General features: G+C 44.0%; 1 protein-coding gene across 1 annotated transcript in view; it reads right to left on the bottom strand.

Annotated features, from left to right (window-relative positions):
* LOC125441973 (kelch-like protein 20) overlaps positions 1-12,914 on the bottom strand; it is a 30,103-nt gene that overhangs the window by 11,931 nt on the left and 5,258 nt on the right. The window contains exon 3 of the mRNA XM_048513052.1: positions 6,361-6,544. Within this exon, the coding sequence (XP_048369009.1) occupies positions 6,361-6,544 (184 nt within the window). The remainder of the gene's footprint in view (positions 1-6,360; positions 6,545-12,914) is intronic.

Here is a 12,914-nt window from a genome sequence, read left to right as displayed (position 1 = left end):
TATCTCACACTTGGCTGTCTCATTGGTGAATCAAAAGGCAAGCAGAAAAAATAAATCTGGAAGCCTTAGTGGAGGGAAACAAGCAAAGCCATCCATTCTCCAACATGCAATCAAATAGAAGAGGGGGAAAGTGTTCAACCTTTATCAAGGGATGTGTACATGAACCTGCCTTACGCTGAGTCAAACCATTGGTCTCTCAAAGGCAGCATTGTCTATCTGCTATATCTACTATGACTGGAGGTAGCTCCCCAGGGTCTCATGCAGAAGTCTTTCATCGCTTACTACCTGACACTTTAAATTGGAGATTCTGGGCATTACACCAGGGACATTCAGTAAAACCAGGGACATTCAGCAAAACTCTGCCTCTGTTTTTCCTCAGCCTACATAGTCACTGTATTCTCATCCCATTTATTGTCATTTTTCCCATTTTGTCTATTTGCTTGTTATTTGTTATTCTTAGGTTTTAAAAAATTAGCATCTGTTTTAAGGGCAATACTTCATTTTTTTAAAAAAATCATTTTATTGGGTTTTTGACAACTACAACAAGACTACTCATACAACACAGGTTTGAATTACATAGACAGTATAGACTACATAAATGACATAAAACAAATTGATTCCCTGCCCATATCCTGCTGTCAAACTTATCTATGACATTTTTCATTCATTATTGAACCTCAAGCTCCACATAGGTTCCTCTATTTTCTTTAACTTTTTCTATTAAATCAACGTACAATTCAAGGCAGTTTAAAATAAAGGAGGGGGGAGCATCTTATCCTCCTTACCTAGTTTCCCATAGTCAATTTTTAATATAACCCTTATTCCCTCCCTTACCCCCTTCTCTCAACATTATTACTGAATTTACCATCTCAACTTTATTATAACTAATCTCTAAAGAACCCATTTAGCAATTTCAAGAGAAATCCTCTTAACTCATTAATTGATCATGCAGAACATTTTTATCTGAAGTCTTCTTTAATTTTCTTGAAGATCTCCTTGGCACTCATTATCAAAGTAATTCTTTGTTGTTGTTTCTTGTATGTAAAGAAAACTCCTTCCCATCTGAGTCATGCAAATCTTATCAGATTTCTTTTTAAAATATCCACCAAGAATGCATAATCTTTAAGAACATAAGAACATAACAACAAGCCAGCTGGATCAGACCAGAGTCCATCTAGTCCAGCTCTCTGCTACTCGCAGTGGCTCACCAGGTGCCTTTGGGAGCTCACATGCAGGATGTGAAAGCAATGGGCTTCTGCAGCTGTTGCTCCCGAGCACCTGGACTGTTCTTTTTCTGTAAGACTTTCTTTTTCTGTAAGACAATTAAAGGGAATTGCCTCATCATGATGATGCTCTTGTCTTCCATCTTGATGGCTGATTTCCTGTGTATTTCCAAAATTTGATCTGCCATTTCTTTAGAGTAGAAATAGATGACAATATTTCTTCACAGTCCTTTCACTTTCAGATTTTTTAATGTGAGACTGTAGATTTTTTTCAACTTTTGACACCATTTCATCCTCTTTGATTTTCAAATGGTTGTCCAGGACTGAGGCAATTTTCTTATTTTTCTCCTCTTTTGCTGGACTTGGATCCTCTAGTATCTTCCCAAGTCTCAAGGTCTTCTATTTAATTTGATATTCCAATCAAATAATTGTTAAATCATGTATTTTCACTTTCAATTGTTTTAAAGTTTTTACTTCTTCTTTGGATTTTTTCACCTTTTCTTCTATTTGCTCTATTTTTTTGGAATTCAACTTTCATTTCTGTTATATCCTTTAAAAGTTCTGACATCATCTGGGGAATGTTGTTATTGACAGAGTCTTTCAGAGAGTCTATTTCTGCCCTAAGACTTAGCATACTGGCAGATATGTTCTTAAGGTTCATGGCCCTGTAAGCCATTTCAAGAGAAATTGACCCATTTCTAGTAGATGCCATTGCCCAATAGGTGTTGCTGTTTCCACAGTTTCCCAAAGTTTTCATTAGTTTAAGGCAGGGATCAAATTCCTCCCTCTTTTCTGGCTGCCAACTTATTTCTGGGGTAATTTCTTTTCCATTGTTTTGGTAGCCTGTCAACTGAGAGAGAGATAAAGTTCTGGAAAAAATTTTTGCGATAAAATGGCTTTCTAACTCTGGTGCCTTCTTCTCTGGGAATGTATTTTAGTATAGTTTTATTTAAAGTCTTTGTCTACATTGTGCATTTGCACATTATTCCATACCTTTTAGAAAGATCTCCTGATTTTTGTTGGGCTTATCGGCAGCAGGCAATGGACTCCTCTTTCAATCTTTTCCTATCTTCGTTCCATCTATAAGGGATACAAGGCTTGGATATTTCCTTCCATGGGGGAGTGTCAATGGCTGAAGTTGGAAAAGATGGCAAATACTGCTAACTTCAGCTTCTCAATGCAAGAAGATCACTATGGTGAGTGTTGATGCATGATCATCTCAGGAGTGTATGAGTCTTCCATGGCTCTCTCCATCCAGAGAGGCTCTCTTCAGAACTGCACACTTGAGCTTCGGCACCCTAGAGCAAAGCCAGGCATGGCCATCTAGCACCGTATCTGCACTGGAAGTTCTGTTTTAATGGCAATATTTCTATCAAACTTTGTCAAAGTGGTTAGGAAAGAATACCTGCAGTTTTGTCCTGATCAGGAAGCCCCTAGAGTAGCAATTGGAATTTTTGAGCCAAAACAACTGTCATTTGATCTCATGAATGCTGCTGCCTACAAGAAAAGAATCCTGTTCATGGATCTGCATAAGACAGCTAGGAGGAATAATACCTTTCATCTCTGTTCTCTACTGAAAGTAAGACTAAATGGAAGGAAGGACTACCCCCACCCATTCAGGCCGTCTCTGCACTGGCCCAAAAAGCCAGTAAAAACAGTGTTATGGGCGGGGAGTTCACACGGCTGCCGCTACAGAAATGACGCTGCAATGATGCAGCAATGCTCCAGCGGCCCCACAATGGTATATTCAAAAATCGCTCAGTGAGCGAGTCTTTTCAACTATAGCGCTTCATTGCTGGCATCGTGTGAAGCACCCCCCAGGAATCAGTGCTGCGGAGCCCACCTCCCACAATGGTGGCCCGCACTGGCCAATCCTGGCACCGAACACCTGTGACATCTACCCTGGGGAAAAAAGAACATCGTTTGCAAAGTGCAGCCGTGAGAAGCACCGTGGTTCAACTGAGGTGTTACCGTCCATGGAGCGCCCGCCCATGCAAATGCTCCATTGCTGCAGCGTTGCCAATAACACCAACGGCACGACATTGTAATTGGCTGTGCAGAAATGGCTTAGTCAAACTTTCATAATCCATAAGACAGATTTCAGATTGTAAGCCCCTTTCTCCAGATGGCTCTCGTCTTGAAATGCCTGATTAAATAACATAGTGCAATTTTGCACAAACAGAATAGCAATCCTGACCACAAAACTGAGCCAAGTTTCTTGCCCCTATGATTTGAAAGTATGTTTAGTACATTCAAGCCAAACGAGGAGGGCTAAAACAATTCTTATGGACCAGGAAGGAGAAGCTCTTTAGTTCTTTGCCTACCACATGACAAAGAGGCAAAATTAAGCAAAGTAAGAATACGCAGCTGATGAAATTTTCATAAAGCAGTCTGCAGTGAAAGATTTAGCAGACGCCTTTTGAATCTACTTAGTGAGGACAGAAAAGATCAGTGGGGGCCATAATTTGGCTTCATTTCTACCATAAGACATTGGATTCACACAGATTGTGTTAATAATGATATTTTGGGTCTTCGGTGCTTGCTGCCAGCAGCTCCGCTTTCTCCCTCAGGGAGAAAGTTACCCAGCTACCCTAAATGTGACTTTCGGTATGTCACTAACCAAGTGTGAAGCCTGTTTTCGGTGTTGTCAGGAGATCATCTGCCGCAGTGCGGCTCAAGGGAATAAAGAGGAGCGCCTGTCAGGATTTGACATCTTTTAGAAAGGTAATGAGAAGATCTCATGCCATCTCTATTATTGTTGCGAGCCCAAAGATGCCCCAAAAGGAGAACTGAGAGGGATTCCAGTTAGGGACAAGCTAAGATCCTGTCATTCCTTTAGAATATTTGCTGATATTTTTGTCAGCCATTTCAGCTCTCCACTTTTTGATGCAGTCAACAACTGCAGCAGGCAGAGAAAAGCCTTTAGCAGTTTCTACTAGTTGGAGGCCCGTGATACTTGGTAGAAAATCAAAGTGTTACAAGCACATCTCTAACTGAACTTGTAAAATAAGGGAGGTTGTATAGCAGTGGTTCCCAGCCTGGAATATTCACACCCCCAAGGGTACATAAAAATTACATAATGGGTTTGCAAATATGGGGGTACAATTTTAGGGAAGTGGGCTGCCAGGGGGTACACTAGTGTAAAAAGGTTGGAAACCACTGTTGTACAGAATTATTATTCCTCTACTATTCCCACTAAATCCACTTCCTTAAAGAAGATGGTCTTCATTTGCCTTCTGATGCTAAAAGGGACAGTGCTAAATGTACGTTCTGAGAAAGGAATTTCTATCATCTCTCTGTGCCAGCACAGAGAAGGCCCAGTCTCATGTAACTTCCCATCAGACTTCTGATGGTTGTAGAATGCCCTCCCTAAAGAGTATAACTGGGGGGGGGGGGCGGTCACTTGATGAAATTGATAGTCTTCAGATTCAGAACAGACAAAGGGAAGTACTTCACCCAAAGCAGCAGCACCCTGCAGAACTCACTGCCTTCAAATTCCTTGCCTTCATTGGCTTTAAGGAGGATGTGACAAATGCATGGAGAAGTCCGTCGATGGCTATGAGCCCTGATGAATACTTGAAACCTCCCTGTTCAGAGGCAGCTTACCAAATGCCAGCTACTGCTGAACAAACAAAGGGAAATTCTCCCTGAAGGTTTCCTACTGTTAGGTCTCGATCCCTGAATCAATAAATAGGCTCCAGACTGTTGATCAGTAGAGTTTATTGGAAAGGTAACGAAGCAGCTACCTTGCAGGAAGCCAGTTCTGCCAGACCTGGCCTTTGTGAGTGACCTCCTTTATCCAAAAACAATCCCCCCTCCCATTTTCCCAAAGAATGTGAGAAAGAGTTACACGGGCACCTAAGTGCTGCAAGTTTTGAAACCATACAAGTAAGATCAAGGAAAGAATGTTCCATTATCGCAGTGGTAACATTTAGCAGGCAAAGTACATATATCTCAGAGCAGTTGCATTGACAGGAATACATCTCAATCACCGAGATACAATCGCTGTCTGTACATATTATGTCGCCATGGCATGGTGCTAGGAATGTGTCTCAATCAACGAGGTGCCATCCCTGACACCTGCAAGTATTAGATTGGGGCAGGAGGGTCCTCTGGATAAAGCCTTGGTCCAACCTAACAAGAATTCTTTGAGGATCTTCCTGTTCCATTTTTAATATTTTGATTAATCCTTAATTTTTGTGTCCCCAGCTTCCACCAAGGTATTCGACATCACACAGGGATTCTCCTTCTTCATTTCACAGCCACTTATTTCCACAGCCAAGGTGACATTGGTGCTGAACAGAGACTTGAACCCAGGTCTACTCAGCGCAGATGCAACACCCTCTTTACGGTGCTTCCCTGCTACATTGGAAAGGAAGGGAGAAAATACGCCCAACCTGCTGCATTGCTAATGCTGCAAACATCCGAGGCCTTCATCAAGGCAGATATTTATGTCCCAACACTCTCTGCTTCTGGAAACTCAGACCTATTGCTGTCATCTTGCTATGCGCATAGCTATTTTACAGACATTCAACAACCACTTCGGTCCCTTCTCAGATGTCTGATTGAGCAGCTCAGGAGGGATGGTTCAAAACTGCCAGATTCTAAGAACTCAGCACTTAAAAGAGACGGTAAATGTTTCGAAAAACCTCTCTCTCAGCCAAGAGACCCTACACTTCTCAGCCTCCTTTCATGGTTTCATTCTCAGTTAATTGGAAAGCATTTCCTGTTGTCTCCTAACTTTGCACGGCCATGACTTTTCCTCCAGGTTTTCATTTCATTCTGTGGCGACAGATGCTTTTTTCAAAACTGACACAAGTGACTGGACCTTGCAAGTTTAATTGAACATTGGTGGCTGATGGCCATTGTGTCGAAGTCACACTCCGCCCACTTTGATTGCAAGGGGTGACGTTTTGGAGTTTAAACAAAGCCAGGGGAGCAGACAGAAATTGGAGTGGTGGGAGGAATTTTTTTCCCTGCCAATCAGTTGCAAAGAACCATAGCAGACTACCAGGGCATGCAGTGTGCTTTTTGCAGCATGGCTAACAATGCAAAAGTGCTTACCTATTTCCACTTTAAGACTCAGCAAAAAAGGCAGACAAGTGAAGCAAACAAATCATTCCAACCACAGAGTTACCTCTCAACACTGCGACGGCAAACCACACCATCATGGCCGCCCACCACATAGATGGAGCCATTCAGGGGAGCTACTCCAACGCCACTGCGATGCCTCGAGACAGATCCGAGCACTTTCCATTCGTGGTCCAGGGGGTTGTAACACTCCACACCGCTAACATTGCTGCCGTGGCTCAGCCCCCCAACTAGGAAACAAGAGTGGGGGAAATTGGACCAGTGAAATCCAACAGCAATCAGAACCCTATTTTTCAAAAGGAGGAAAAGTTGGGGTGCATACACAATCAGGGCAAATGAGAAATGGATGAATGTAGCCTTGCCAATATGGATGGTTTCAAACACTGGAGCAAGGAGCTCAGTGGAGCCAAAATTTTGAGAAGTTACACAAACATTTACATGGAGTGTCGACTAGGCTTTCACGTGTTTCGGGATTCAACATAGGTTGTAGAAAGTGGGTTGTGTGGTTGTGGTTCGGTGGATCTTGTTCTATCATTTTCCTGATCTGATGCCGCTGGCTGGCATCTTCAGAGGTGTGTGTAACAGACTTCTCTCTGTGATACACCTCTGAAGATGCCAGCCACAGATGCAGGTGAAACATTATGAACAAGATTCACCACACCACAGCCACACAGCCCAGAAAACCCACCAAAACCTGTTTACATGGAGTTTTACATTTTCAAAGTTCTGGCATTTGTTCTTGATCTGCTCACGCCGTAATCATCACCACTGTGATCTAGACCTCTGCTTTAGGGGTGTGCACCATTTCTTCCTGTATTTTTTGGATTCAGGTTTATAGGACATTTTATTTCTGCAGTGCAAAAATGACCATAGATGTCCTCATTAGCAGCTCTATTTGCAGAGACAAGTGTGAACTTTCCCTGATGGCTGGCAGCCTGCCAACCAACAAAGCGTCATCTTTTCCAGAAATGAGACTTCCCCCCACCCACTAACCCCAGCACATGTCATTAGCAGAAGGAACTCTGTCTAGTCTTAAAGAGGGAAGAGATCACCCAATACATCAGGGTAGGGAAGGATTCATTGTGCACAGCTTGATTGACAAAAGGAACAGTTTTCTCTATACCTATGATTGTGAGTCATACGTTTTTCACATCTGATGCTCTCCTGCATTCCTTCGAATTTTGTTTGATAGATTCCTCATGCCTTTTGGTTGTATTGTTTTTACACCATCTAATCAACCCTGAATCTCAGCAACAAAGGTTGACTACAGATCAATAAAACAAATAATGAGACTTTCATTAACCAGCCCTGATTTTAATCAACAGTGCAATCCTACACAATTAGACCAGATTATATTAATTCACATCAGTAGTGTCTTGATCAAATTAAGTAAATCTGCATCAAATTACACTGTAAAATATGAAAGAGTTCCAAGCATACCAACTGCCCTCGTTTATCAGGGGCATTTTATCAGGGGGCCATTTGCTAGGAGCTGATTGCCCCATTTAATGTACTGTCGAAGACTTTCACGGCCGGAATCAACTGGGCATTGTGGGTTTTCCAAGCTGTGTGGCCATAGCCTGGTAGAATTTGCTCCAAACATTTCACTCGCATGTATGGCTGGCATCTTCAGAAGCATGTCACAGTAAGAGTATGCATAACCTGCCCCCATTTATCCCATTTGCCCTGGATTTCTGATCCCCAATCCTTGCATGACCCAGCCCCAGTGCACAAACACCAAGGGTCAAATTATATGGGATTCTGGTATCCTACCACTCATATACCCAATGTATAATTTAACCAAGCATCCGGGGGGGGGGCTGATCTAGATCAGGGCTGCAGCACTAGGGGTGGAAGAATAACTATTTACCATTTTTCTGGCTGAAAATATCACTTTTTTTCCCATTCCAGGACTTAACCTGATTAGAGAAATGGCCAGGGACGGAGCAAGGGGGAAGCGTGTCTGGCATGCGCCTGCACCATACGCCCCTCCAAGCCGCCAGAACGCCCCATCCCGCCCCCACCACGCCCCTGGAATGCCTCTGCGGGGTGCCCGCCAGGTGCATTGTGCAACCCCCCCGCCCCCTTGACGCAATGCCTCTGGAAATGGCTTAAGTGTGATGGAGAAGAGGCAACAAAAATCCTAGTCAGCCTTCCCGTGGCTGGTTTTTTAATGAACAGTTACCTATTTGGAATTCCAATATGGAGAATCCAGCTGTGGTATGTATGTATGTATGTATGTATGTATGTATGTATGTATGTATGTATGTATGTATGTATGTATGTATTCATTCATTCATTCATTCATTCATTCTCCATGAGTCCCTCCAAGGGTGACCTTAAGTGGCTTTTATTGTATCACCTCCTCCATTTTATCCTCACAATGACTCTGTGAGATAATGTGTGTGTTTGGCCCAAGGTCATCCACCAAGCTTCCATGGAAGAGTGGGGATCTGAATCCAGGTCTTCCAGATTTCAGTCTGACACTCTAACCACTGCACCACACTCTCTGTAGCTTTGGCTCTAAGGCACCCTGCATCTCAACACCCCCTGAAACAGATGTTGCAGCCTTGTGAAATGCTCACTGAATGTTTTAGATAATTATGTTGATCAAGCACACTTTCAGCCAAAGGGACAAAAGCCAGAAAGGTGTTTATAATCAGCAGCAGGAGGATTACTGCAAAATAAATACAGTCTGGGGAGTGGAGCCATCCACAATGCGTAAGGGAGGGCAGGATGCTCCTGTACTGATCTGAGGAATGAGAAATGGAGCGCTGAAGCAGGATTCCATGTTCACTTGGGAAACACGCCAAGACACAGAGTTGCCTTATGTCAAGTCTCCATCATTATGTGAGCCCCACTGGCTGCAAAGGAAATGGTGCTGCATACATAGGCCTATTATGTACTTATGGTCTTCCCCGTGGTGAGCATACATTCTCATTGGGGCAGATTTTCTGTTGCACACAGGCTCCCCCCGTCCAAACTCACCGTATGGCAGATCTGATAATCCCCGCAGTTTCCAAAAGTGGGGAAAGTGCCATTAGAGCAGTGTCCATTTACCCTGCTTTGGGTTTCCTACTCATCTCCACTTTCCCCTGCTCGTGCAAGAACAGTTCTAGCCACTCCTTGACAAGCATTTCCAGGGGAAAAAATGGGCCTTTAAAAAAGTCATGCTAGCATTCTATTGCAAGAGCAATAGAACATTAAAAAGGCCCCCGCTTCCAATTAAAGGCAGGGTGGGAAGCCAACTTGGGAGTGACCAGGCAAAATGGCAGCTCAGCTCAGAGCAATCAGTGGGGTCTCTTCACATGTAAACAGAAAATTGCAGGGAGACCCCACTACAAAGCAAACTGCTTCAGAGTAAGCAGGGCACGCATCAAGAGCCACAGAAGGAAATACAGTCTCTGAAATGTTACATGCAGGTTGCTACGCTGGCTCTGGGAGATCATTAAATGCAGTCTGCGTTTATGGATTATTTTACAGGCTGAACAGGACTGAAGACTGAATGTATTTGAAAGTTTATATACAGGAGTGTTAGGCTCTGCAAATCAAAGAGAAACGAAAGCATGAATGTGTGGGAAAGGTAGCAGTCTTCTCATCTAATGAAGCCTGTAAACACTCCTGGCTTCCCCTGGTGTTATAAACAGAACGCTCACGGGGACATGTGGGGGTCACATGTCCCTGGATGCATGCCAGCTGGTCATGAGGGGGGTGCAAAGGATTGCCCCCACATGCTCCCTTTGACCCCGCCCTGCCAGGCTGTTCCTTCAGCCGGCGGAGACTCCGCTGGCTGAAGGAGCAGCCTGGCCGAACCGCTCTGGGCGCCCCTTGGCCCGGCCTCACCAGGCTGCTCCTTCAGCCAGCATAGGCTGAAAGAGCAGCCAGGCGGGGACAGATCGAGGGGCAGCCCACAGCAGGCTCCCGCTGGCTAAAGTGGGGCATGGGGGTGCAGGGGAGGGGGTGGTTGGAGCAGGTGTTGCCCCAGGTGCCATTCCCCCCGCCGCCCCCCACGTCTCTGGTTATAAGAACAGAAGTACAAGTGTCAGGCAGTCCTGTGTCTGCCAGGTGATCAGTTAATGACTCAGGATGACTAATTCATGTCCCATTACAATGCTTAGGAGATAGTTTCATGACAGTAGAGAAAATCTGTTTTGGAAGTATGGTTTGAAAAGGTGACTTCATTCCAACCAAAGGGTTGGGGACAGGTGTTTTGGACGGAATATGAGAGACACGAGCAGCAGTAGCTCTTCTCAATGAAGACAGCAGAAACAGAGATTGTAGGAAGGAACGGTGCTAGATTTTCATGAATCTCTGGGCACAATACCAGTTTGAGGGGTGAAGACTGAGGAAGGCAGGGTTTGAGGAGTGGGGTGGACTTCAATATAATGCCATAGAGTCCACCCTCCAAAGTGTCCACTTTCTACACAGGAACTGATCTCTATTGCTTGGGGATCAGTTGTAGTCCCAGGAGATCACCTGGATGTTGGCAACCCTAGTTGCCAACCACCTATCCTTTGAAAAATCAGGGCTTCCAAAGATTACCTTAGTGGTCAAGAGGGTTCATAAGGGAGTTTGTAATCCTGCAGATATGTTACTCCCAAACCACATAAGGCTTGGATGCCAGAAGTCTGCCGTGCTACAGACCCAAGAAACTGCATCTAGAATAGGAAGAAGGCAACAACCCCTCTCCAGCAGCAGTGGCGTAGTGATTAACAGCAGGTGTACTCTAATTTGGAGGAGCCAGGTTTGATTCCCTGCTCTGCCACTTGAGCTGTGGAAGCTTATCTGGGGAATTCAGACTAGCCTGTACACTCCAACACACGCCAACTGGGTGATCTTGGGCTAGTCACAGTTCTATGGAGCTCTCTCAGCCTCACCTACCTCACAGGGTGTTTGTTGTGGGAGGGAGGAAGGGAAAGGAGATTGTAAGCCCCTTTGAGTCTCCTGCAGTAGACGGATAAATTTGTTTAGCCTAACAATCCCATGCATGTGTTGTTTTTCCTCTTCTTTGTTTTGAGGGGGCTGTCTGTGAAGCTACAGTGACATGACTAAAGAAGCTGCAATATACATATTTGTGTTGCCGTAGCTTTGCAGTCAGCACGATAACCATAAAGGAAAAAATGACACATGTACGGAATCGCTAGACTGAACAAACTTTATTCATCTACTTTTGACAGTGAAATAGCAAACGTTTGAGCTACAAGCAAAGGAAACCTCTGTGGGGAATCTCCACAGAGAATCTCCTCCAGCACATGGAATGGCAAATGCACTGTGAAACTTACAAGATCTCCGTGAAGCAGGAGGGGGGGAAATCCATTTTGATTGACAATGCTACTGTTCTCCTGTGCTGTGGGAACACAAAATCCAAAAACGGATCTTTTTACAATGTCCTGAAGATGTTATATTTATGTTGCGCAGAATCCACCATGTGTCTGCTCATTATGTGGAATCCAATAATTTCTCTAAGGTTTTTGGTAACATATATAATTCAATCATCCATTGGTTGTGGTGGGTTTTCCAGGCTGTGTGAGGCCTTGAGCCTCGATAGATCTTTATTTTGATATTGCAGCTTGGAAGGGTTGAGAGCTCAGAGGTGTATCACAGAAGGAAGTCTGTTACACACGGTGTCCAGACTTTTCTCTGTGATACACCTCTGAAGATGCCAGCCACACATGCAGGCGAAACGTTAGGAACAAGATCTACCACATCTACAACCACACAGCCCGGAAAACTCACAACAACCAATTGAATCTGGCCATGAAAGCCTTCGACAATACATCAATCATCTATGTTCTCACAAGTTCATAATCTTGTTTCAAAACAGAGGAATGGAAATAAACAACTTATTATAGTATGGCCAATTCAGGATCAGATCCTCCAGTCTGTTTTTAACACTTGAATCTTTAATCCTTTATTGTTCTTTGCCAGGCTACTGGCTATCACTTGTCTCGAGGCTCCTTCATCAGAAGTAGTCCCAACTTCCACAAGTATAATCCTCCAGTGAGACTGCACTGCGATGCTCAGACAAGAGTAAATGGCTCGCATATGTCTGGAAAGAAGCAGATCTTGCAGCTGCAGGACCAAAGCTGGCCTTCCTTGCTAACCAGAGCCATTGTATCTCCAATGGTTGGGGTGGGAGCTCCTAAACAATGAATGTGGGGAATCCACTCCATCCTTCTAATCATCTGAAACTTCTTAAAATGTCCTTGGCAAGCCTATGCATGTGTGTGTATTTCTGTGCCTATGAATTATTATTAACACAAAAAACACGACTAAAAATAAGTGGGATGAACTTATTAAAATAACTTCCCTTAAGTAACTGGCTCCCTTAAGCTATCGGTTGGCTCTCCAAGCATCCTAACACAGTGCCGTCCTTCAGAGCAACACAGCGATCTTGAAACTTCTACTGGGAAAATCCAGGGTGGGCACAGCAAGGTGGATCAGATGTGTAGAGTACCACCACTTTTTTTTGAGGGGGGGAGGACAAAACCAACTTCCACTAAATTATTTTGTTCATAAAGTTTCCTACTTTAAATAGAAGTTCTCAAGTTTTAGAAGAAGAAGAAGAAGAGTTTGGATTTATATCCCCCCTTTCTCTCC

This window comes from Sphaerodactylus townsendi, linkage group LG12 (assembly GCF_021028975.2).
Source record: "Sphaerodactylus townsendi isolate TG3544 linkage group LG12, MPM_Stown_v2.3, whole genome shotgun sequence".
NCBI classification, from domain to species: Eukaryota; Metazoa; Chordata; class Lepidosauria; order Squamata; family Sphaerodactylidae; genus Sphaerodactylus; species Sphaerodactylus townsendi.
Note: the sequence above shows the minus strand (reverse complement) of the source record. Positions and strands in the feature narration are given on the sequence as shown.